The 25,035-nt window shown below is 35.8% G+C and overlaps 1 protein-coding gene across 1 annotated transcript in view; it reads right to left on the reverse strand.

Moving 5' to 3' along the window:
- Positions 1-5,374: 5,374 nt before the first annotated feature.
- The window catches only part of LOC136039984 (ubiquitin carboxyl-terminal hydrolase 36-like), a 22,046-nt gene continuing 2,385 nt past the window's right edge, over positions 5,375-25,035 (reverse strand). Inside the window, exons 2-5 of the mRNA XM_065724048.1 lie at positions 22,342-22,478; positions 18,658-18,878; positions 14,821-14,932; positions 5,375-5,953 (exon numbers count right to left, since the gene is read on the reverse strand). Of these exons, the coding sequence (XP_065580120.1) occupies positions 5,375-5,953; positions 14,821-14,932; positions 18,658-18,878; positions 22,342-22,478 (1,049 nt within the window). The remainder of the gene's footprint in view (positions 5,954-14,820; positions 14,933-18,657; positions 18,879-22,341; positions 22,479-25,035) is intronic.

The raw sequence follows: 25,035 nt of genomic DNA on the forward strand, positions 1-25,035 counted from the left end.
GTCAGAAAAGAAAGCGTGCCGAGGAATCAAAAGAACAGCAAGGAAACAGGCTTGAGGCTGATAGAGAAAGAAAGAACAGAAAGCGTGCCGAGGAACTACCACAGCAACGCGAAAGCAGACTAAGACTTGCTGCTAAAAGAGAAAGTGAAAAAAGAAGGCGTGCCGAGGAATCACAAGAACAGCAAGAAATCAGGCTTGCTGCTGATAGAGAAAGTAAGAAAAGAAAGCGTGCCGAGGAATCACAAGAACAGCAAGAAATCAGGCTTGCTGCTGATAGAGAAAGTAAGAAAAGAAAGCGTGCCGAGGAATCAGAGCAACCTGAAAGTTATCGCCTGGCATTCAGGTACAGCCCAGTCGATGATTATAGCTTGAGTAGATGTGTTCAAATCGGGACAATGTCTAAAATTTGTCCCTATTGCAAGACCTTGAAATTCAATGGTGAAACAATGGGAATGTGTTGCGCCTCAGGAAAAGTTAAACTTCCTCTATTGGCTGCACCACCAGAGCCATTGAAGACTTTCCTTACTGGAAATATGTCAGAATCTAAGCGTTTTTTGTCACAAATCAGAAAATACAACTCATGTTTCCAAATGACGTCGTTTGGAGCCCAAATCAAAAATCCAGATCAATTTATGTCTACTTTCAAAGTAAAAGGGCAAATTTATCATAGAGCAGGGTCCCTTCTACCATTCTCAGGCGAGAATCATAAATTTTTACAATTGTACTTCATCAGTGATAGAAATTCTGAATTGAATGCACGTTGCGAAATTTCTCCAAACGTTGAAAGGACAATCGTTTCCCAATTGCAACATCTTTTCCACGAAAATAATAATTTAGTGCGTCTGTTCAAAACAGCCATCGATTTGATGCCTACTGATACGCATAAAATTGTTATTTCCGCTGACAAAACGCCTCCTGGCCAACATGTGCGTAGATACAATGCTCCAACTATCGACGAAGTGGCAATCGTTATGGTCGGTGATCAGTTTTTACCTCGAGATATTATTCTTCATAAGCGAAACACTCAGTTGTTAAGAATTGCTGAAACTCATCGATGCTACGATGCCCTACAATATCCTATCATTTTTTGGGATGGAGCCGACGGCTATCACTTTAATATTAAATTGATGAATCCAGCCACTAACAAAGAGATGAATAAGAAATGCAGTGCAATGAATTATTATTCCTATAGACTAATGATTCGGCAGGATGAAGAAAATTATATTTTAAAATGCCGTGAATTGTTTCACCAATATGTCGTTGATATGTATGCTAAAATTGAATCAGAACTATATATCCGCCGGAGAAGCTATATATCCGCCTGAATCAGACCAAGCTCCGCTCTGAACAATACATTCATTTGCGAGATGCAGTTATAAATGACAGTAATACCACAAACGTTGGAAGATTAACAATTTTACCTTCGTCATATGCTGGCAGTCCCCGTCATATGCATGAATATGCTCAAGATGCTATTGCGTATGTTCGTCTCTATGGTCGTCCAGATTTATTTATTACATTTACATGTAATCAATCTTGGGACGAGATACTGCAGCTTTTACTTCAAGGACAATCGGCGGTTCATAGGCATGACATTACGGCCCGTGTCTTCCGGCAAAAGTTGAAATCACTGATAAACTATATAGTAAAACTTGAAGTGTTTGGGTCAGTGCGATGCTGGATGTACTCAGTGGAATGGCAAAAACGAAGTTTGCCACACGCACATATACTAATCTGGCTACATAAAAAAATTACTTCGAACGAAACTGATGATGTGATTTCCGCTGAAATACCTGATAAAAATTTCGATAAGGGGTTACATGATATTATTGTAAAAAATATGATACATGGACCTTGCGGTGCACTGAACGAAAATTCACCATGCATGGCCAAAGGAAGGTGCACAAAGCAATATCCTCGACTTTTAGTATCAAACACAATTATTGGCAATGATGGTTACCCACAATATAGAAGAAGATCTACTGAAGATGGCGGTAAAACAGCAATAATAAAGAAGCGTAACGGTACCACCATCGAAGTAGATAACCAGTGGGTTGTTCCATATTCCCAGTTATTATCAAAAACATTTAATGCACACGTAAACGTTGAATACTGTAACTCCGTAAAGGCAATCAAATACATATGTAAATACGTCAACAAAGGCAGTGACATGACAGTTTTTGGCTTGCAGCCCGAAATCAAAGATTTCGACGAAATCGTACAATATCAGGCTGGAAGATACATAAGCAGTAATGAAGCTGTTTGGCGAATTCTTTCATTTCCGATACATGAACGTAGTCCAGCTGTTGTTGACTTAGCGGTACATTTACAGAATGGTCAACGTGTTTATTTCACGGAAACCAACGTGCAGCAAAGAGCCCTGAATCCACCGGATACAACATTAACAGCTTTTTTTTTCGCTTTGCAAAAATGATTCTTTTGCAAAAAAACTGCTGTATACTGAAGTGCCTTCGTATTACACGTGGAATACTAAAAATAAAGTATTTGAACGTTGAAAACAGGGTAAGTCAGTCGACGGCCAACCTACCATTTTCAAAGATACCACGATAGGAAGACTTTACACCGTTCACCCCAATCAACATGAATGCTTCTTTCTACGCCTGCTTTTGGTGAATGTGCCCAGTCCGACATCCTTTGGGTATTTGAGAACTGTAAACGGTACTATACATGACACTTACCGTAGTGCATGCCAAGCTCTGAATTTATTGGAGAATGACCGACACTGGGATAACTGCATCAATGACGCGTGCGAAACGTCAACCCCAAGTCAAATTTGTGCATTGTTTTGCATCATTTTAACAACTTGCTCTCCATCAGCTCCTACAGAGTTATGGGAAAAATATAAGTCAAAAATGTCCGAAGATATACTCCATCGAAAACAGTTAGAGACGTCAGATATGACTTTTGATTTTACATCAGAAATTTATAACTACACTTTAGTTATTATAGAAGATTTGTGCGTACGTATGGCAAACAAACCTCTTCAGGATTTGGGAATGCCTTCACCTAACCGTATCGCTGCTGTTTCGACATGTGTAGAATTGGATCGTGAACAAAGTTACAGTACGAGTGATCTATTGTCGTATGTACAAAATAACATTTCCAAGTTAACGTCAGAACAAAAGACATTTATGATACGATAATGCATTGTGTCGATAACAACGTTGGAGAAATTTTCTTTTTGGATGCGCTAGGAGGTACTGGTAAAACGTTTGTGATAAAACTGATTCTGGCATCAATTCGATCAAAAAATGATATAGCGTTGGCAATTGCGTCGTCCGGAATAGCCGCAACATTGCTGCCTGGTGGAAGAACTGCTCATTCCGCTTTGAAATTGCCTCTGAATTTGCATTCTACAGAAACTCCCACGTGCAATATTTCCAAATCATCTGGGATGGGTAAAGTATTGCAGCAATGCAAACTTATTATTTGGGATGAGTGCACAATGGCACACAAAAAATCGTTCGAGGCTCTGGATCAATGCTTGAAAGATTTAAGAGGGAATCCGAAACCCTTTGGCAGCACATTAATATTGCTTGCGGGAGATTTCAGGCAAACATTACCTATAATACCTAGATCAACTCCTGCAGACGAAATGAATGCTTGCCTGAAAAATTCTAATTTATGGGCACACGTAACAATATTAAAATTCACTACAAATATGCGTGTCCGATTGCAAAACGATGACTCTGGTCAAACATTTTCAGATCAATTGCTGGCAATTGGAAACGGAAAGCTCCCAGTAGACTCAATTTCAGGACGTATACAACTACCTGCTGATTTCTGTAATTTAGTGACGTCCAAAAATGAATTGATTGAAAAAGTATTTCCGAATATTCTAAAGAATTATAAAAATAATAAATGGCTAAGTGGAAGAGCGATTCTCGCACCCAAAAATATAGACGTCCACGAAATCAACAATATTGTTTTGACCAAGATTCAGACCAGGCAGTCCTTTACAAGTCAGTCAACACAGTTTTGGAACCAAATGAAGCGGTTAATTATCCATCTGAATTTTTAAATTCCATAGATCTTTCAGGGTTTCCACCACACGTGCTACAACTAAAAATAGGCGTACCAATAATACTTTTAAGAAATATCAACCCACCAAAGCTTTGCAATGGCACGCGACTTGCCGTAAAAAAAAACAATGGAAAACCTAATAGAGGCCACAATCTTGACAGGGCCTTTTGAGGGTGATGCTGTTCTTATTCCTCGCATTCCCATGATTCCAACGGATCTGCCTTTTCAATTTAAAAGATTGCAATTCCCAATTCGATTAACATTTGCAATCACCATTAACAAAGCTCAAGGTCAATCATTAGAAAAATGTGGTATAGATCTTAATACTGATTGTTTTTCCCATGGACAATTGTACGTTGCATGTTCGAGGGTCGGTAAACCTGACAATCTATTTATATGCAGCGACAATTGGACAGCGAAGAATGTTGTATATTCGCAAGTTTTACGCAGTTAATTTGTATTGTATCTATCTATCTATCTATATATATAAAAACGAGTTGTGTGTATGCATGTTTGTTTGTTTGTAAAAAGAGCGTTTGCATATGACGTCATTATTAGTACATACGGCTTTGTATATGCACAGACAATGGGAAAGCCAAGAATGTTGTATATTCGCAATTTTTACGTAGTTTGAAACACATATATAAATCTATCTATATTCACAGGTGGGACACAGGGACACAACTACAATGGCGCGTAACTAATATGGCGCGTAACGACTTACGCGCGCGGGGGGGCTTGGGGGGGGGGGCGCGAAGCGCCCCACCAACTAGGTGTTGGGGTGGCGCGAAGCGCCACCCCAACAGCTAGTAAATATATAAATAACAAAGTGATCAACGACAAGAATAGTACTTACTAGTTAAACCATTAAACAGCATAACTAACCATATCAAATCACAACCTTCGAACAAAGCATCTTTGAAATAGACAAAAAAGAACCACATAACCAAAAATATCCAAGCATAAACTTCTAACAAGACACTTCAGAAATGAACAGGTAACCGCTAACAAAAATACCATAGACAAGTCGAACCGTAATAGATCCTAACAAAACAAGTCAAACTATAACTTTCAAAACAGGCACCATTGAAATACACAAAGAAACCAACAACAATAGCACTGAGAAGGACTACAAGTATAAAAGCACTGGCCTAACATAACCCAACATAACTTATCCTAGCCTAAAGTAACCTACGTAGTCTAACCTAGACTAAGGTAAACTAACGTAACCTAACTAAGCCTAGCTTAACCTAACCTAACCAAACGTTACCTTACTTAACGTAACCTATCATAATCTAACCTAACGTAACCTGTCCTAACCTAACGTAAGCTAAAGTAACCTAGCATAACCATAATGTTCTCGAACCAGGCTATTCCAAACTAAACACAGCTCGCGCCAGTTAATCTCGGGTTCCTCAGTAGAATTGTCAGTTCTTAGATTAGCAGAAGGCTCTTTTCTTGAGCACAGCTTCGTACCATATTGCAACAAATTATCTCGAGTTGTTATTGCTGCACATTCTACTTTTTGCATCTTCTCCAAATCTTTTTCCAAATTTACTATGCTTGAATTCAATTTTGCGATTTGAAAGCTAAAGCTGGATATGATTCCTTTTGAATTGCGCTTTAGAGTTTGGTTCTGGTAAGTTTTAAATTTTTCCATAAGTGAATTTGTATGTCGTATAGAATCCATTATTGCTCTTCGTAGTTTGAAGCTTTTCTTCAGTGCTGGTGACCTATAAAACATCGATAGCTTTTCGGCAATTACCACAATCTCTTTGTGAAGTTTTTCGAACGGATCAACCTGTTTACTTCCACCCATCTTTTCAGTTTTTGACAAAACGGCAGCCTTTTTGTGCATCCGACCTGAATAGTCATTTTTCAGTTCCGCTTCTTTAGCATCATGTCGCAGCTTAGAAGTAAAATCGCCTTGAACAGGATTAAGGTAAAAGGTAAAGGATACGTGTCTGAGAGGACGAGGGTTCGAATCCCAGTGTACCCAATTCTTCAGTTGGGACGGGGGTCAGTGGCGTGACTCTGTAAGCTTAGCCAGAGTTTGACATCAAGATACTAAACGATTCGAAACTGATTACAAACAAGACAACTTATCTTTCAGTATTTTTATTTTGTTTTAGTTGATTGATCCCCATAAGATTAATACAGGCCAATCAACAGAAAGATTTTTTTGCACTTTCCCCCAAATTACCTTCTGTTCTCACTTTTTTGCTGGTTTGATAGCTACTTCTTAACAGGTTGAATACTTGTGACGTCATATCTTTTTACTTTTCATAATGTCAGCAACATTTTATGAATATTTTTATTAGATTTAAAGCTTAAGTCATAATCAAGAAGGATAAAATCAAGAATACGGCAAGAATTCAGGAATATTCGGGGAAGATGTGACATCATGCTGGAAATTTCTATGGCATCATAGAAATAACAGTTGGCATATCCTGTTATTTTGGAAAAAGCCTGCTTATAACTTAGTTTAACTTATTAATTTTTATAACTTCTCCATTCCTCAGTTTCATACAGACAATTTTCTATTAACACAAAACTAACAGAAGAAAGCTGTGTATTTTTCAGATTGACCTGATGCCCTGCGTTGTTCCAGAGACTCAGCCTTCGACCTTCACAAATTGACTTTCTTTTTTATGTACAGCTCAGCCTTCTGATCTACGAAACTTTTAGCTTACCTTCCTTGTGATATGTGTTTCTTTCTTGTTATTGGTCTTCCAGGTAGTTCTTAATCAAAGCAATAATACCTAAATATGACTATAATAATAATGGTAATGTATAATACTGGGCCAATGAGCTTAGAGGAGATACGTGTACCTATAAACAAATCAATTTGGTGACTAATATTAAAAGTAAAGGCAATTAGGGGAAAATTATAAAGATATTGCCGTTGCGGAGTGTGGGGTAGAGATACTCTTACAGACAACATCCACCGTGGCCCTTAGCTTTCGTTAAATATTATACCTTTTTGCACACAGTGTTTTAAAGAACTTGTTCCAAACTTAAGACTTCCATATAAGATTCGTCTTACAGCCTTCCACAATGTGTTTTTAATTTTTGGATGGACATGGGGCGGGGGGGGGGAGCACAGTAATAATTGCTACTTTGTCTGATGTCTTTTCCATTTTGGCAAGTTCCTTAAAGTTGAAGATGCCCACATTTTTCACATCCACACTAGAAGTATTGGCAAAATTTGGAGAAAAAGTTTAATTTTTAAGAAAATCAAACAGTCTGTTTTAATAAACTGTAAGTTTTGAGAGATTTCTGCGAACTGTAGCCGTAGCTCCAATAACAGGAGTTTTGATAAAAACTTTTGTAAATGAAAACATATCTTTTTTTTTCCAGCTTTCATGTCAGAGGCCAGAATCTTATTTTAGTTCTAAACTCTTAAAGTTGTGCTCTTATCTTTCAATTTTGAAACGGTATATTATAGGGGCTGTCAATTATTTGTAATGTCTTTTTTTGTTTGGTTTTTCTAAGAACATGCTATGTTTATTTGCTCATAAAGTATACCGAGTTTTTCATAAGTTATCAACTTTTCCGAATAATACAACTTTATAATTCCGTAATGTTATTTTATCTTTAACGATACTTGTTTTGATACCTTTCAATTTTTTCTTTGCTTTGGTTTCATCGTCACCTCTTTTCACCCCTATACAGTTCATCCCAGAAACTTTACCCCCATAGAAAATTGTTCATTTGGAAAATAGCCCCCCTGCTGAAGTACCTACCCCGCTCCCAAAACCTCTGTATTTATCCCAACAGAAAATCATACATGTAAACCATGGGCAAACTGAATAACTTACAGCCCTTTTTTCATAAGCTGTGGGGAATCTTGTGTCCCAAAGGCCGTTTAGCTATGCTGGAAAGGCCGACTCGCTCGAAATTTTGGTCAGCTGACTTTTGGTAAAAATGGGCGTGGGAGAGGGGTCAGTTACCATCCTTACATCTGATTACAACCTTGAATATAAGGAATCTTAACGTAGTATATTCTGTTTTAATTGCTTGTTTGTTTAAATAGGGGTATTTTTAGGTAATTTATTAAAACTGTTTTGTTTTGTTCTTAAAAAAAGATGTTATGAATCGATAAAACAATGTTTAATTCCTGAATGAAGTTTTCTTGGCTTGAAATTCCAATTGAGATATCTTCATGGCCTCATATTTAAAAGCAGATTTATTTTACTAAACGAGAAATAGTGGCACATAATTATGGTGTGTATATATTTTTATATATGTATACAATTTTCCCCGGTCCGATCATTTCCCCTGAAAATTGGCATAAAACAATTTTCAAGAATACAAAAAAATTAAACTAGATAGGTCAAAACTCTGGTGAAATTCGTCCCCCTTTTCCAAAACGCATTATGTGCCTTGGTTGTAGCGCCCGCTGCAACCTAGTAAAAATCGGTTCATGACCTATAGCAGCCATAAGTTTAAAAATATCTTTGAAAATTTTCCATAAATTGTTCTGGTAGAAATTAGCTGACTGAAATCAACCGCCAACCTGAAGTTTGATTATAATGAATTATACTAACTTTCAACCTGATGGTTTTTAATAGGTATAACATGAGGAGTGTTCATATCATTACTATTCTTGTTTTCTTGTGTTTATTTTCTGTTGCGAAAAAGTCGATCTAGGCGGGTCAAGAATTTGGGGAATTCGTTCAGAGCCTTAATTTGGAAAAATATTTTTTAATGAATGACGTCACCTTCATGTGCTTTTCTCATCAATCTTTTTCACTTTTTATTATTTACAAATCTGCTTATCACATTGAAAAGCGTATTAGTCCTAATATGTAAAGATGACGAGTTTGACTCAAACAAAAGTTGAATTTTCCCAAGTCAAAGTTTCCCAAGATCTTCCGAGTTAATGACGTAAAAAATTAATGGAATGGTTATAATAAATTTTGCTCAAGATGAGAGTTAGCACTGAATAAGCACATTACAATTTAATTTAATTTTCAAGAGTATAGAATAGTTCATCGGCAGAAATGTGCAAAAAGGTTTATGGAGTAAACTAAAGAAAAATTAGAGTTCTTAAAAAGTGTCTCTCTTTTCACCGGGTGAAGTTCGGTCTTAATGTTAATCAGTGAAAACGAGAATAGAATATTTCACCCTAATAATTTAACATTAAAACATTTTTCTTCCGAAATTTTTTATTCCTGATATACTTCCCTTGGCTCCCTCCTAATAGAAACTTAGGCTTACTTGATCGCCCAATAAAAATTGAAAGTTATCGGGTATAAAACTTTAAACCCTTTCAATATGCCCTTAGAGTTTCGGCTGGATCTCTTAAGCTGTTCAGTATATTTCTTCTCCGGAGCTAGCTGGGCACTAGAACATCATAGAAAGCTGTTTAGTGGCTCATTTTAAAGAAAATTGATACATATAGTCGCCTTTACAATCCACAAAAAAAAATATATTTGAAATAAAATTAGTTTTTTACAAAAAAAATATATTTTCAAATACAAGATGATGGTATACTTTAAAAAATGTCTGGGGTGATAACGTAGTTCGTTCTTTACTACTTCCTGCTAACTTACAGTCCCTTGGCTTGAACGATAAAAATCCATTGGCTTGAAAAACAAGGAAAGTTGGTGCAGCCTAGCAAAATCTGCGTGGGAAGTATCTTTTTTCTGCTTTTTTCCACAGCTAGCGGGGCACTGGAACTTCATGGAAAGCTGTGTAAGGGCTCATTTTATCACGCATCTAGTGCCTTAGGTAATAAACAAAAATTCATTTTTTGGGAAAAGCTGCATTTTCGTTACCTGCTAGCTTGTCTGCTAAAACAAAGCTTTCCAATAGCAGAAACATGGCTCCAAGAAATTAAAGCTTGGCTGAACGACTTCAGAAAGCCTATCTGACATTGATTACAAAACTCCACTTTAGCTTTCACACTGTAGGCTCTGGCTTGAGGATAAGCAAAATCCGCCCTGTATGCCTCCAATCAAGAATTATACACAACTTTTAAATATAATGTCATTTTTATCAATACTACCAGTGGCGTAAACTTAGTGCAAAAACTACGGATACTAGCCCCTTATCAAACGTCGAAATAAACTGAAATTTAAGGCCTAAAAAAAGGGACTTTAATCCCTACCAATGGCGCTGATCTCCACTCTTGGCCCTTCAGCCAGGAAAGGCAATGGGGGGTTGGGGAACAACCATCCTGTGTTTTCGCACACCCTTCCTGTTTACCTTGCCCAGATTTCTCCAGGTACCCATTTAGAGCTGGGTTGACTCTGGCTGAGCTTACAGAATCACGCCACTGACCCCCGTCCCAACTAAATGTTTGAATACACTAGGATTCGAACCCTCACCCTCTCGGACAGAGGATCCTAAATCCAGCGCACCAGTCTACTCGGCTAGGAGCAAAGTATTGCTCCATGAAAAAAAAAAGAAAAAAAAAAAGAAATCTACTAAATCAAAACTGTAAACCGAAATACTCGATCTTTCCTGAAAAATTTACCATTCAGCATTAACAAGTTCATTTGTTCCGATAATATTTTCTACATGATAATTCCTGAAGTTGAAGTTTCAACTACCTAAGCTAATTCGAAAACGAAAATAACTTCTTTAAGCCAACTATGATCGTAGAACAAAGACTTTTGTTTTTATAGAAATTATACTGTCATAAGTTTATACAATTTAACCATAAACGCAACTTATCACTTGTATCAGCCAAATAAAACGGAAGATATGTCAGGAATTAAGCAAAAACTCTTCTTGGAAGTTCTGGCGTGCCCTGAAAAAAGAGAAAAATTAAAAGAGATTTATTTATCTATTTTATCTATTTGATTTATCTATTCTATTTTTATTCGATTCTGTATTATTCTTTCATTTTTTCTATTCTAAAAAAATCTATTTATCTATTTGAGATATATTAGAGATCTAAATCTATTTTATTAATGAAATACTGAGTCGAATTTGCATGGGGAAATCAAATTATCCTTTCGGGATAGAAGGAAAAGGAGCTGATACGCCAACAAACTTTTAAGTCAACGTTTTCCTGAAGGAGTCCTTCGAGCCAAACTTAGAATAAAACCCTATCCCGTCCTACTTCACTTTCCAGCTATTTCTAGGTTTGCTTATCCCTCCTTCGGGGAGGATAGAGTGGGAGAGTAAGGTGCAATTTAATAAGGATAAATTTTCCTGTGAGAGTCCTTCAAGCTCGGCTTTGGGCGAAAATATTATCTCCTCCTCAGAAACGTATACGGGGGGGGGGGGGGGCTCCAGACCTAAGCCCTAGAAAACCCCCATGTAGCAATACCCCTAACCATCCCTTTCTCGAAAAAATCATCCGTATGTACCTTCTCCTACCCGATTTCGGACACCTTTACTGTCATTCATATAATTCAGTCATTAATGCCATAAGAAAGCATTTGCCTCCCTTTTTTTGAAAGGGAGGCTTTTCTTTTACTGTTAAAAATAATGACTAGTAATATATTCAAATTACTGAAATTACTATTTCAGCGGCAGTTATCCGTAACTTCATACTAGTGTGTTAGGCTGAATATATATTACGAAAATCCTGAGGAATGCTAATATCACAGGCTTCTTTGCCGCAACGAAAACGTATATATACATTATTAAATAAAACCATTCTATATACATCAGGATGAGTGGAAAACAGGAAACGATATATTCAGTTCAGTTTTAGTTCTCATTCAGTGAACATCTAAAAAGCGGATTATATATACGAAATTGTGAAATACATGGTCCAGCATTCAATTAGTTTCACTTGTGAAATTGCCCTGCAGAATTTGTCGAGAAGTTAATTATCTTTGGATTTTGCTGAGAAGTTCACTCAGTTGGAAAAAAGGAAATTCTTCAGGGTTCAAAGGGCAGTACTGTCTCAAAAAGTGATGCACAATATTTGAAGCCAACATCCATGTATCAGACTGAATAGGATACTAACGGTGCAATGAAATATCAAAGATCCCAAACGAAAGCCACGTATTTGTAAAAAAAAAGAAACAGGTAAATGTTAATAAATACAAGGAAAATCGTACAAATATATATATTTGGGTGAAATAACGAACCAGAAGACCCCCCCACCAAGTGCCATGATAAGAGTATTTTTAGGGGGAGGGGGTTGAGGTTAAGAAACCAAGTTTTTTTTTGCCCGAAAATGGTGGCGTTCCCCAAGATTTACAAATGCTACACTTCTTCCTTATTATACAATCATAATAAGGGGGGGGGGGGGGCATTAATGCCAGGTTTGCTTCTTACTCCACTGGACTATCAGTCTTGGCCTTTTCTACAATTACCCATGACTTGATGGTCACAACTATTCCATTTTAATTCCAAATGCGAGGTATTAAACACTTATTTGACCCTCTCACCAGGTTCCCATGGAATTCGCATGCATTCGTCTTAGAGGTGAAGAGATTTGTATTTTCTTGACGAATTAATTACATTTATTTCCAATTTGTATTTATATCACCAATTATTGACAACAAAGACCAAATGTACGATATTCTTTTCCGAAGGGGGGGGGGGAGAATACCAAAAGAATGAAGAAAGAGAGTTAAACCCTTCGTGGACTTTGTATACCATTCTTAAATAATATTTTTTCTTACTTGTATTTTTACGACCAGTTTGCGAATTGGAAACATATTTGTGGTGGGGGGGGAGAGAGCTAAGACGGGGTAATCCCCTCCCCTGAATACGGTACTCCCAGTTACATTACTAAAAAATCATTACAAAAAATCATTATAAGTATTGTAAACATAGTTTGGTTTTTTAAGAAAATTTGTAGATGTTTAATAACTTTAAAATTACACTTGGACTGATGTGGACGAGGACTTACTTCGTGCGCAAAATATATCTAATAAAATATTGAGATTTACTTACTTTTTAAAATATTATTTTTTTAATATTTTAAACAGTTGCTGGTGCAACGACTGGATAGCATTTGGCGAGCTCTGTTACTTACAATTATAAATAAAAAAAAACTTCTTTGCATTCTGACCAAAGGTCTGTGTTGCGCAGGTACAGCCTTCAGCCTGGGGTGCAATGCGTGGTTAGGGCAAACCACCCGATGCTCCCTGTGTTTTCCCCTCAGATTTCAAGGAGCAAAGTTTTATCGTGAGAGGGAAGGTAGGGAGGGGGTCAAATATGGAAAAGTAATTTGCGGTCTTTTATGCTATTAAACAAACAACGTATATTTTTGTATACAGTACAGGCTTGGAATGCCCTCCCCCAGTAAGAAACTTAGTCGCCCGTTCATATATTCATAGGGTCGAAACAAACTGGACGAAAACGCAAAGATAACTGAAAAACGAGGATGTATACACAGAGGGGGTGGATTTACATGCCCATAGAGAAACATGTCTCCCTGACTTAAAGGTATTTTATTTATGAAGAACTAGTTTGGAAAATGAAGTAACTTTTATTGCCTTAAATAAGCCAGAAGCTATATTTTTAATAAAAACAAAATAATATGCAACTAAACTTAATTTCACTTTTCATTATTTAATTCCAATTGTTTAATTCCGATCCAGAAAGTTTTTCAACGGGAAAGCAAAATATGAGAACAAAATAAAAAATTTCTCTTTAAGCGCCAAATACATGTAAACAAACATTTCCCCTCACCAGGAACCGTCTTATTTCTAGTCACCTTCTAAAACTACAATATCTTAAGAGTTTTCTTCTAGTTGTTTCAAAAGTATGAAGTTTTTAAGGGGCTACAATATTTTTTTCAGGATTGCCACTTTGAACCGGAAAAAAAGAAGCAAAATTAATTTTTTTCGTCCGGTAGAAATTCAAACATTGACAATGTGTGTGTTCCCAATGACAACTAAACCTTCGAAGAAAGGCCACGCCTTCAGCTGTTTGATGCCTCAAGGGCTTATGAGATTATTGTGCTTTCATCCAGTTTCTTTTGGCCATATGAACATATGAACGGGCATATGTCTTGCTGAGGAGGCCGAATGAACGGGCATTTCTTTTGGCCGTATGAACATATGAACGGGCATATGTCTTGTTGAGGAGGCCATATGAATAAGTATTTCTTTTGGTCGTATGAACGGGCATATGTCTCGTTGAGCAGGCCGTACGAACAGGCATTTCTTTTGGCCGTATGAACATATGAACGGGCATATGTCTTGTTGAGGAGGCCGTATGAACGGGCATTTCTTTTGGCCGTATGAACATATGAACGGGCATATGTCTTGTTGAGGAGGCCGTATGAACAGGCACTTCTTTTGGCCGTATGAACATATGAACGGGCATATGTCTTGTTGAGGAGGCCGTATGAACGGCCATTTCTCTTAGCCGTATGAACATAAGAACGGGCATATGTCTTGTTGAGGAGGCCATATGAACGGGCATTTCTGTTGGCCGTATGAACATACGAACGAGCATAGGTCTCGTTAAGTATCTTGTTGAGGAGGGCATTCCAAGCCTTTCCCTCTAAATGGAGAAAATTGTACTAAATGGGAAAATTGGGGAAAATTTGCGTTATTTGTTACCTAATAGCATAAAGACCACAAACACCTTTTCTGTATCTGACCCCATTCACTACTTCCCTCCCCCTCCAAAAAGACTCTTTAACTCATGCTCTCACATCTCAAATATCATACTAAAAACTATCAACATCCTTTATCATCGTGCACCGTTAGTGTTATCATCGCGCGCCACTAGTATGAAATAACAGGAATGCCAGACGTAGGAACAAATTTGGAAAAATATGAAACAGAAAGGTTTTGGTTCCCTCTTTACTCCTCCTAATCAAAGAGGATGAGTTTATCTGCTTACCCAGTCTCCGTTAATGTCGGCCAGATGCTCTTGAGATGCAAGTATCTTCTTATTCGATATTGAGTTTCGCCGGCTTGTGCAAGAATCAGTGGAGGACTTGCTCCCTCTTGATCTATAATAATATTGATGAAAATCAAGATAAATACAACGGTTCAAATAATTATTTTCGCAATAAAAAATGTAAGAAATTCCGCAACATTTGCTACATTAAGCAAAAATGACGTAATTTAATTTTTTCACTATTTTTCTTAGATTATTTTTTAATCAAAAACTTTTTTTAATCTTCTCGCCGAAAACATTTGAAGGAAGCAGCCACCCAGAACCGAAGTTATTCAATTTCAGTTCTTATTATACCAAAAAATCTAAATAATAAATCAAATATTTAAATATAAATTTATTAGTCATTTTTTTAGATTTTAGTACAAAAACAGCTAATTGACCAGTTGATTTTGTAATTTCATAGGCTTATTCTCGCTATTATTATCTCGCTATTATTCTCGCAAAACCCATTTTAGCCATCATACACTTAGAATGCTAAGCAAATTTATATTCTTTTAGAAGAATACTAAATATTCTTTTAGGGCATAAGGATATAGCGAAACAATCCTTTGGCAATAAAAATATGCATCAAACAAAACGTGAGGATACAAAAAAAAAACTAGAGATAAATTTCCCCAGCCAGATACTAAATAATTTAGGAACTGTTTTAAATCTCTGTTGAAAGGAATGGCGGGATTTTTTTCCAGCGTAAGAACGGGAGAATACAGCAAACATAAAAAAAAAAAAAAAATCATTTTCGCAATCAAACTCTAAGTAATTTTCTTTCCAATAAAAATTTTTGTACAAAAAAAAACCCAAAAGCACAAATCAAACAAAACACAAGGATAAACAAACAAATTTTTTTTGTACTAAACAATAATGTTGGTATTTAATATTCTTGAATTTTTTTTGTGAAAGAAAAAATACACATCAAACAAAAAAAATTACTACAATTTTCCCAATTAAGTACTAATCAGTTCCTTGGCATTGAAGCCCCGTCCGTTGCTTATTAATACCCACAAATAAATAACCCTATTCAACCGGTTTTTGGCACTATTTTCTGGCGAAAGGAAATGTCTCTAAAGGAAATCGCTCCGATTTTAAAACCAAACTTTTCCATCAAATAAAAGGAAATTTCAGTATATATAATCCATTACTGTAATAGAATTTTAACTTTTTAAAAGTTTTTTGAATTGGACCTTAACTTAAAGAATTACGATTCTTCGGTGACAAATAATATAAGTGTTTGCCACAAAGCCATTCGAATATCGAATACCTTTATTTCTGTTTTAACTCAAGCTTTTTAAATTCACTAAAATCAAACTAGTAGCCCATAGAATATTCTGTCTATAGTCTATATCCTAGTCTACGAGATATACTTACTAAAATCTCGAGAGAATTAAAACAGTTACAAATCCTTACTAAAAACTTTAAATTTTGATGAATAGTTTCAAAATATTTATTTCAGCATCATTAGGTCCATGTCTCTTTAAACCTAAATATTGCTAAACTATTTAAAAAAAACCCTGTTGAAGCGAACAGGATCACAGTAAAGTAATATACAGTAGCGAAAAATCCTACACTCTTCATTGAACATTTTTTACACAGATATAAAACCACACAAGATTCATTATCCTGCCTTCGCGCATGCGCAATGACAAATGCTTCCGATGGAAAACAAAGTAGCGACAGAAACTATGACTCTGACGTATATACTTAGAGCCTAATTACGCGCTATGAAATGTGTCATGTTTGGAAAAAGATTTCGCTACTAGTAGCCTATATATTTATACTGTGAAACAGGATCGACGCTCTAGTTGGTAATTCGGGATACAGGGATTGCCCACCACGGCGGTAAGGTGGGGCAAGGGATTGCTACTTGTCCCTTAAAAAAAAAACAATTGAAATGTCAATTCGAGGATCAAACCGAGGATTGAAATGGCGATCGAGGATCAGCAATTGAAATGTCAATTCGAGGATCGATCCGAACGTTGAATTCGAGCTCTGGAGGATCTTTATCCTTTAAAACAGAAAACATTTCCTAAAACAAAGGCAAAGGTTTCAGCAGGTTTATCCGCCCTGTAACTCAGTCTTTTGTCTATTAAGAGTAGCAATAATTATAGCTGCTGAAACTATCAGTCGACATTTTAAAAATCCAACAAAAACAGCTTGATGAGAAACTGACAGTCTTTTTAGTCGAAAAATTGAACTGACTTGACTGAAATTATGAGTGTTAAGATTATGAAGCATCAGGGGGTACGAATTGAAAAGCACGTTTTTATGAACTTCTTTCATGTTTTCCAACTTGTCCTTGGTCAGAAGCGGTGTAAATAACCGTGTAACTACCGGCATAATTTACCTATTTTAGGTAAATATCAGAATTTTTGGAGAAAAATAATTTAAATGCCCCTAATTTACCCTTTTTTAAATTAAAAATAGCAGTTATTTCGTTACCGAGACTAGAATTTCATATTTAAGAGCAGCCAACAAAAATGGCTGGACTAAAAGTTAACTAACAAAAAATAATTAAGCCATTAGTCACAAACTTCAGCTTAGTAGGCTAAAATTATATGAGCGATAAAATTATGAAGAGTAATGATTCAGATTATCTTTTCTATCACTTCTTTGTTTTCTCCACCTTGTCCTAATAACACTGACAACGTGACCAACTTTACACACACACACAAAAAAAAAAAAAAAAAAAAAAAAAAAAAAAAAAAAAAAAAAAAAAAAAAAAAAAAAAAAAATTATAAGCGTTCACCCCAACAGAAGCGTACAGCTAAAATAGAATACGCAAATAAAATGAAAATATACAAATAAAGGGTGACGCTTTTGATAGTGAAATAGCCTTATGTGGACGGTCAAGAGGTTTATATTTCTATCGCAACCTTTCATTATCTCCTTTTTCTGAAGTCCTACGGTTTAAACGTTAAACGACAATTTCACGACAATTAAACATGAAACGACAACTTAAACGTGAAATGACAACTTCACAATCATCCGATAGCTGAAATTTGGCCTCATCCATTTCTCGAATTAAATTTTTAAATTTGTTTCTTTTTTTTAAGACAGGAAAATACTTTGAAAAGATACAAAAAACATACGAATGCAAGAAAATTCTCCATTTTCTAAGCAAATTCAGGTTCTTTTCTGTGAAAAAGTCTAAGAAATACCACAATTCTCGCCAATTAATCGAGAGATTTGAAATTAAAAATCCAATGATACAAGTATCATGTCCCTACAATGGGAATTGAAGGTAAAAATTTGTCGCAAAATCACATGCCTCATAGGGAACACGAAGCTTTATTGTTTTAAAATAACAAAGTCTTTAGGGCAGTAGCACATTTCTGTTAATGCTGCTATGTTGTACGATGAAAATAAATAATCAAAACTAATTATTTAAGTATGACATCGCTTTTTGTCTCTCAAAATTTCAACAATTGTAACCTGTTCATTCCCAAAGAAAAAAACACCCTCAAAGAAAAATCTATTCCTCCTTGCACTGTTTTTCACATTTTTTTTTTACTTCTACCACCTAAAACTGCATTAAACGATTCCTGCATTGGATTCCAACTTCCCCTTAAGATACTATGCAGTTGTGTGATTTCCTATTTAGCATAACCAATTAAAATCAGAATTCATTCATACTGTCCTTGGTACTTTCATTCAAACTTTTACCCCTTATTTATATATGTTTTCATTTTATTTTATTTATAAATGGAAAGGCTGTGTAGCCTAACAAATTATTTAATTAGAACAAGCACTAAATTCTGCTTTCATTCAATATTTTATACTTACACTGATGACCTTCTGGATAGAGGTCTTCTCAATTCTGGTAGCTTCAAGGACCAATGGCTATAATTAGGAGTATTTGAAGCCAACGTTCGTCTTTGGTAGAAAAGAAGATAAGCTGAAGATGTAATCAAATCTTTCTCATGAACTTGGGTAACGTGGGTGTCATCAAATGAATACCATTCCCCGTTGACTGGGTTGCGACAACTGGCTGTATAATGGCCACCCTTAAATAAAAGATTCTTATTTTTTAACGCTTTTCAATTCTATCTTTCTTTTTGTAAATTTTTTTTGGGTGGGGGAAAGGGAGAGGATTAAATTCTCGGAATATTATTATAATCTGTTAATATGATCATCTATTTGTAAGGTTCAAGGTGCTGAAGGAGAAATGTGACCTGTTTGGTTTATTCACAACTCCCTCGGACAACTTTTTATTTTTCAGGGTGGTCGTTCAATTCACATTGTATCTTTTCGGTTACAATTAATTTATCAATTAATTACAATTAACAATTTACAATTAATTACAATTAATTTATATAAAGATCAAAACACCATATGACACAATTTACAAGACAGAAACAGGACATACAAGACAATACAATAATAATACAATACACCGTAGATAACTTCGAAGACCCCACTGCCTTTCCATGACGAAAGTAAAACAGTTCAAAATAACTGAGTTTTACTGCTGATGATGAACACTGTATATGTGTTCGAAAAATCCAGTTAAATAATTTTATATCTGTTCACTGTCAATTAAAAGGTTTCATCCCTATTTTGAACCGTTTTACTTAATACAATACACCATATAAATAAGAAATATAATCTGAGACTTCGTCCACAGCTGTGACATTCATAGTTTTTTTCAAAAGTAGCTAATGCTTCAGACAATTTTAGTGAGAAGTAGACGTGGCCTCGGCATGAACTTTCACAAGCAAATTTATAATCGTACCGCAAGGCCAAGCTCTGACAGAAGATGGTAAATATGACTCCACATGGATGGTCGAGGTTGTTGGAAGTTGTACATGGTACATAATCGTTAGTTTTTCCTTTCCTGTTTTATTTTTTTTTTGAATGGTTTCGCCATGAGAAGAATTCCTGATGCGACTTAAAACACTTTTATTTAACTTTGCCAGTAAATTTTGCCTACATTGCTTGTCTTGTCTTTTCATTCTCTCTTTTTTGATGAAAATTTTGTCCAGAAAGATAGAAGATATTTTGGCCTGAAGCTTTGAAGGATTCTTTTTTTTTGCGGGAAGTTTGAAGGATTTTCAGTCTGAAGGATTGCACGAATTTGGCTATAAGGTTGAAAGGAGTTTCGTTCTAAAAGTTTCAAGAAATTTTGGCCTGAATCTTGGGAGGAATAATTTTGAAGAACTTGAGGGAATTTCAGTCTGAGTGGCTGCAAGAATTTCGGCCCAAAGGTTTGGAGTAATTTTCGCAAGGTTTTTGAGAGATTTTTGTCCCGAAGGATGAAAGAAGCTTTGGCCTGAAGCTCTGAAGAATTCTTTTTTTGCAAGGAGTTTGAAGGATTTTCAGCTTTAAGGATTGCAAGAATTTCGGCTGAAAAGTTTGACGGAGTTTCGTTCTAACGATTTCAAGAAATTTTGACCTGAATCTTTGGGGGAATTATTTTGCAGGGAGTTTGAAGGAAAGTCAGTCTGAATTCAACAATTTTGGCCTAAAGGTTTAAAGGAATTTTCGAAATTTTTGGAGAGAATTTCGTCCCAAAGAATAAAAGAATTTTTGGCCTAAAGCTGTGAGGGATTATTCTTTTTCACGGAGTTTGAAGGATTTTAGGCCTAGAAGACTGCAAGAATTTTGCCTTTAAGTTTTGAAGGAGTTTCGCTCTCAAGGTTCCAAGAAATTTTCACCTGAAGCTTAGAAAAAATATCTTTGCAGGGAGTTTGATGGAATTTCAGTCTGAATGGCTGCAAGAATTTTAGCCTAAAGGTTTGAAATAATTTTTTAAAAGGCTTTTGTGAGAATTTCGTCCTGAAGGATGGAAGAAGCTTTGGCCTAAAGCTCTGAAGGATTATTTCTGTGCCCGGGGTTTGAAGGATCTTCAGCCTAAGATTACTTCAAGAATTTTAGCTTTGAGGTTTGAAGTAGTTTAATTCTGAAGATTCCAAGAAATTTTAGCCTGAAGCTTTGAAAGAATATTTTTGGAGGTAGTTTGAGGAAAAGACAGTCTGGATGACTGCAAGGATTTCGACCTTAAGTTCAGAAGGAATTTTTACGAAATTTTGTTCCGAAGAAAGAAAAAAATTCTGGCCTAAAGCTTTGAAGGATTCTTTTTCTGCGGGGAGTTCGAAGGATTTTCAATCTAGAGGATTGCCACAATTTTGGCTATAAGGTTTGAAGGAGATTCGTTCTGAAAGTTTCAAGAAATTTTTGCCTGAAGCTTTGCAAAAGTGTTTTTGCAGGGAGTCTGAAGGAATTTCAGTCTGAATAGCTGCAAGAAAATTAGCCTAAAGACTTGAAGGAATTTTCGCAAAGTTTTTGGTAGAATTTCACCGCAAAGGATGGAAGAAGTTTTGGCCTGAAGCTTGGAAGGACTTTCTTTGAGTTTGAAGGATTTTCATCCTGATTGATCACGAGAATTTTAGCTGTATGATTTGAAGGAGTTTCATTCTGAATATTTGAAGAAATTTTGGCCTGAAGCTTTGAAGGAACATTTTTGGAGAGAGTTTGAAGACATTTTCGTCAGAATGGCTAAAAAAAATTTTGCCTGAAGGAGTTCCGCTATGAAGGTTTGAAGGATTTTTGCAAAGAACTAAAGGAGCTTCGTCTTGAAAGTCTTGAAGAAATGTTTGCGTGGGGATTTCATGGTGCTTTCGCCTGAATGTTCGAAGCAATTTTTCCAATGGATTGTAAGGATTTTTCGTCTGAAGTCATTCCCTTTCAGAGTCATTCCCATTCCCATTTGAACTCGTTCCCTTTCGTCTGAAGTCATTTAGTCTGAACTTATTTCCTCTCTGAAGTCATATATTTCGGAGTCATTCCCATTCCCGTTTGGTCATTCCCTTTTGTCTGAATTCATACTTTTTCTGAAGTCATTCCCATTCCCGTCTGAAGTCATTCCCTTTCGTCTGAAGTTATTCCCTTTCACTCCCAAACGCCTGAACGTTTGAAGCTATTTTTCCAATGAATTGTAAGAAATTTTCGTCTGAAGTCATTCCCTTTCTGCACCATCCTCATTTGACTGTATAAATAGTGTTCATCATCCTTTGCTAATTTATAGCATGACTTCAAAGTATGGATCAATACAAGTACTCATTGATTGAGTCCTATACCCCCCATTATTTGGCCCCTATACTCCCAGGAATACAGACGTCCTCAGAAAAAAATCCCTTCACTGATTTTTCAGTTTTTTATTGTTTTTTATAAGTTGGCATCAGTAAAGGGGGGGGGGGGACTAAAGCCTGTTTCCCATGGGGATGATAGGAAGTCAAAATAAGAAAGAAATTGTATTGCTATATTTCTCCGTTTTTAAAGGAGGTTTCTTTGGACTGTTAACAGATGAGCCTTCAATATCCCCCCCCCCACCCTCGTTTGAAGATATTCTTCTCTAGTATGTAGTACTGCAGAATATCGATCAGCTTACTTGAATGTTCAACGACGCTTCTCTTTATGGATATCTTAAAACACGGGGGGAAGAGGAGAAGAAGGGAGGGTTATATTCACCTGGAGGTCGGTGCCATGATGATTGCAAACAGCATAGAGATCATATATATCCTGGTCCTTGATAGCTGGCTGAAACACGATAGGTTGAGGGCGACGTCTTTCCCGCGATGAGCCACGCTTAGATAAACGAGACCAATCTAAAAAGAAAAAAAATTAATAGAATTAAGAAAAAGTAGTTCATTAAGCGACTGAACTGAAAGAGAAAAAATATGCTGGAATGCAGAACTGGAAAATTGGAGTCAAAGATAAAAGGGTTAACAAGGCTGTAGAAAATTTAAAAACCTTTAACTGGTACTTTTTGCTTCTCACTCTTCACCCCTATTTAAAAAAAAGTCCAATCTTTTGGTCTAATCCTCATTCTCATATTTTATCTGGATCTTAAAATAATCAAAATTTTCGAATTTCATTTTTTTTTCAAAATCTGTCCTTGCAAATGAAAAATTTGTTGGAACGTCGTAGTTTTCAAAAATTTGTTATTTCTTCTTTTCGAAAATAACAACACGGCAAAAGTTGGAGTTTTGACGTCAGAATTAACGTTATTGGCGAACAAATGTTCGCTAATAACAATCGAAAAATCCAAACGCTTTTTACACTTTTTTTTCTCTTTTTTTTTCCGTGTGAAATCTATAATGCATACCCTGAAATACCTAACATACCCTGAAAGTAATTGACTGCAGTCCAAGGATTTACAGCCACGAGTAAAGGGAATAGTAAAGGAAATAAGAGATTTTTCTGCCAAACAATCTTATTCTTGAACCTTGCATTGACGATGGCAAATCCGTTATTGGCACCAACTAATCAACAATTCATAGATATTGGCAAATCAACTCATTGGGAAGATGGGAAGATTCCCCTAATACACGAGGGCAAAACTCAAAATATAGTTTTTTAAGGCAGTAGTTTTTCAGGGAGAGGATCCTTTAAGTCAATTTCGGAAGACGTCCCACTTCTCTTTTTTGTCTTTCGGACAGCTCCAAATTTTGCAGCAAAGAGAGTTTAGTGCAGGAGGATAGAGCCTAAAAAGTGTATTACACTCCGTCACTTTACCAAGGAGTGAGTCCTTTAAATCAATCTCAGAGAAGAGGAATACCACCTCCACGACCCCTTGTGTGCTAGTTCTGCTTCAAGGGAAGACTAAAAGAACATATGATTTCAAAGATGAAGACTAAACATCCCTCTCCCCCCCTTTGGAGAAAAAATAAATACCAAAAATCAAGACATAATTATCCAAATTTTACTTAAATATTACTATTATTGGAATATTGGATACGATTCTTTAACTTTTAATTCAAACAAGTTCTTAAGCCTCCCGGAAAAAGTAAAATTAGCCGCTAAATATGAGTTTGCTAAGTCTTTAAACAACCCAAAAAAGATTAACTATGGTCAAATTGAGAAACTATATAAAAATGAAATTACAAATGTAATATGTTTGATTTATTTCATTTTTTTTTCTTGGACTCAGGTAGGTTCACAGTATGCTCTATTAACAATTCGTTTGATTTTAGGATGCTCTTTTGTAGGTTTTTAGTCTTTCGGCTCTCAGAAGTAGCTGCCTGTTTTCACTTTTCGGTTAGTTATGCTCTTTGTATTGTGCACAAATTTTCGAAAATATGAAACACAAGAACTACTATTCAGAAAATGATTAGTTACTTTCAATAGTTAGGAGCCTCTCCCCCGTTTCAACTTACTGTGTTGGAATCCCTCTTTCTCTCCATGTACTTGACCGTATCATATGCATCACATAGTGTAAACACTTATCAGCTTTCGGCTGAGGATAAGTGCTTTTTTTGTCACATATATATATATATATATATATATATATATATATATATATATATATATATATATATATATATATATATATATATATATATATATATATATATATATGTATATATATATATATATATGTATATATATATATATATATATATATATATATATATATATATATATATATATATATATATATATATATATATATATATGTATATATATATATATATATATATATATATATATATACATATATACTACTACTACTACTACTACTACTACTACTAATAATAATAATAATAATAACTCACAGCAGCACCATGTCGCCTGAGGCCAACACAGCTACGCACGGTCCTCCTCCAACCTAATCTACTCAAGCATCCCTCTTTACACCCTCCCAGGAAGTTCTCATTTCCTTTAAATCTTTATTTATGACATCCTCCCAACCCAGACAAGGACGACCTGCTTTCCGTTTAGCCCCAGACGGTTGGCCAAAAAGGACAATCTTCGGCAATCTGTCATCCTTTATCCGCAGAGCGTGGCCTAGCCATCTCAACCTTTCTTTCATTATAGCCCTAGAAAGCGGGATTGAACCACATTTTTCGTACAACCTACTGTTTGAAATACGGTCAGTCAGCCGGGTACCCAGAACAATTCGTAGGCAATTTCTCTAGAAAACATCTAGTAAATTTTCATCTGCTTTTCTGAGCGCCCATGCTTCAGAGCCATATTTGACCACTGTCATCACTGTAGCTTCTAATATTCTAATCTTGGTTTGCAGACTTATTTTTCTATTATTCCAAACTTTTTTTTTACTGTGAAAAAACACCCGGAGCCTTAGCTATTCTGCATTAACATCTTCACTGCTCCCACCATCTTCACTAATAATACTACCAAGGTAAGTGAAGCTCCCAACCT

This window comes from Artemia franciscana, chromosome 20 (assembly GCF_032884065.1).
Source record: "Artemia franciscana chromosome 20, ASM3288406v1, whole genome shotgun sequence".
In the NCBI taxonomy this organism is placed as follows: Eukaryota; Metazoa; Arthropoda; class Branchiopoda; order Anostraca; family Artemiidae; genus Artemia; species Artemia franciscana.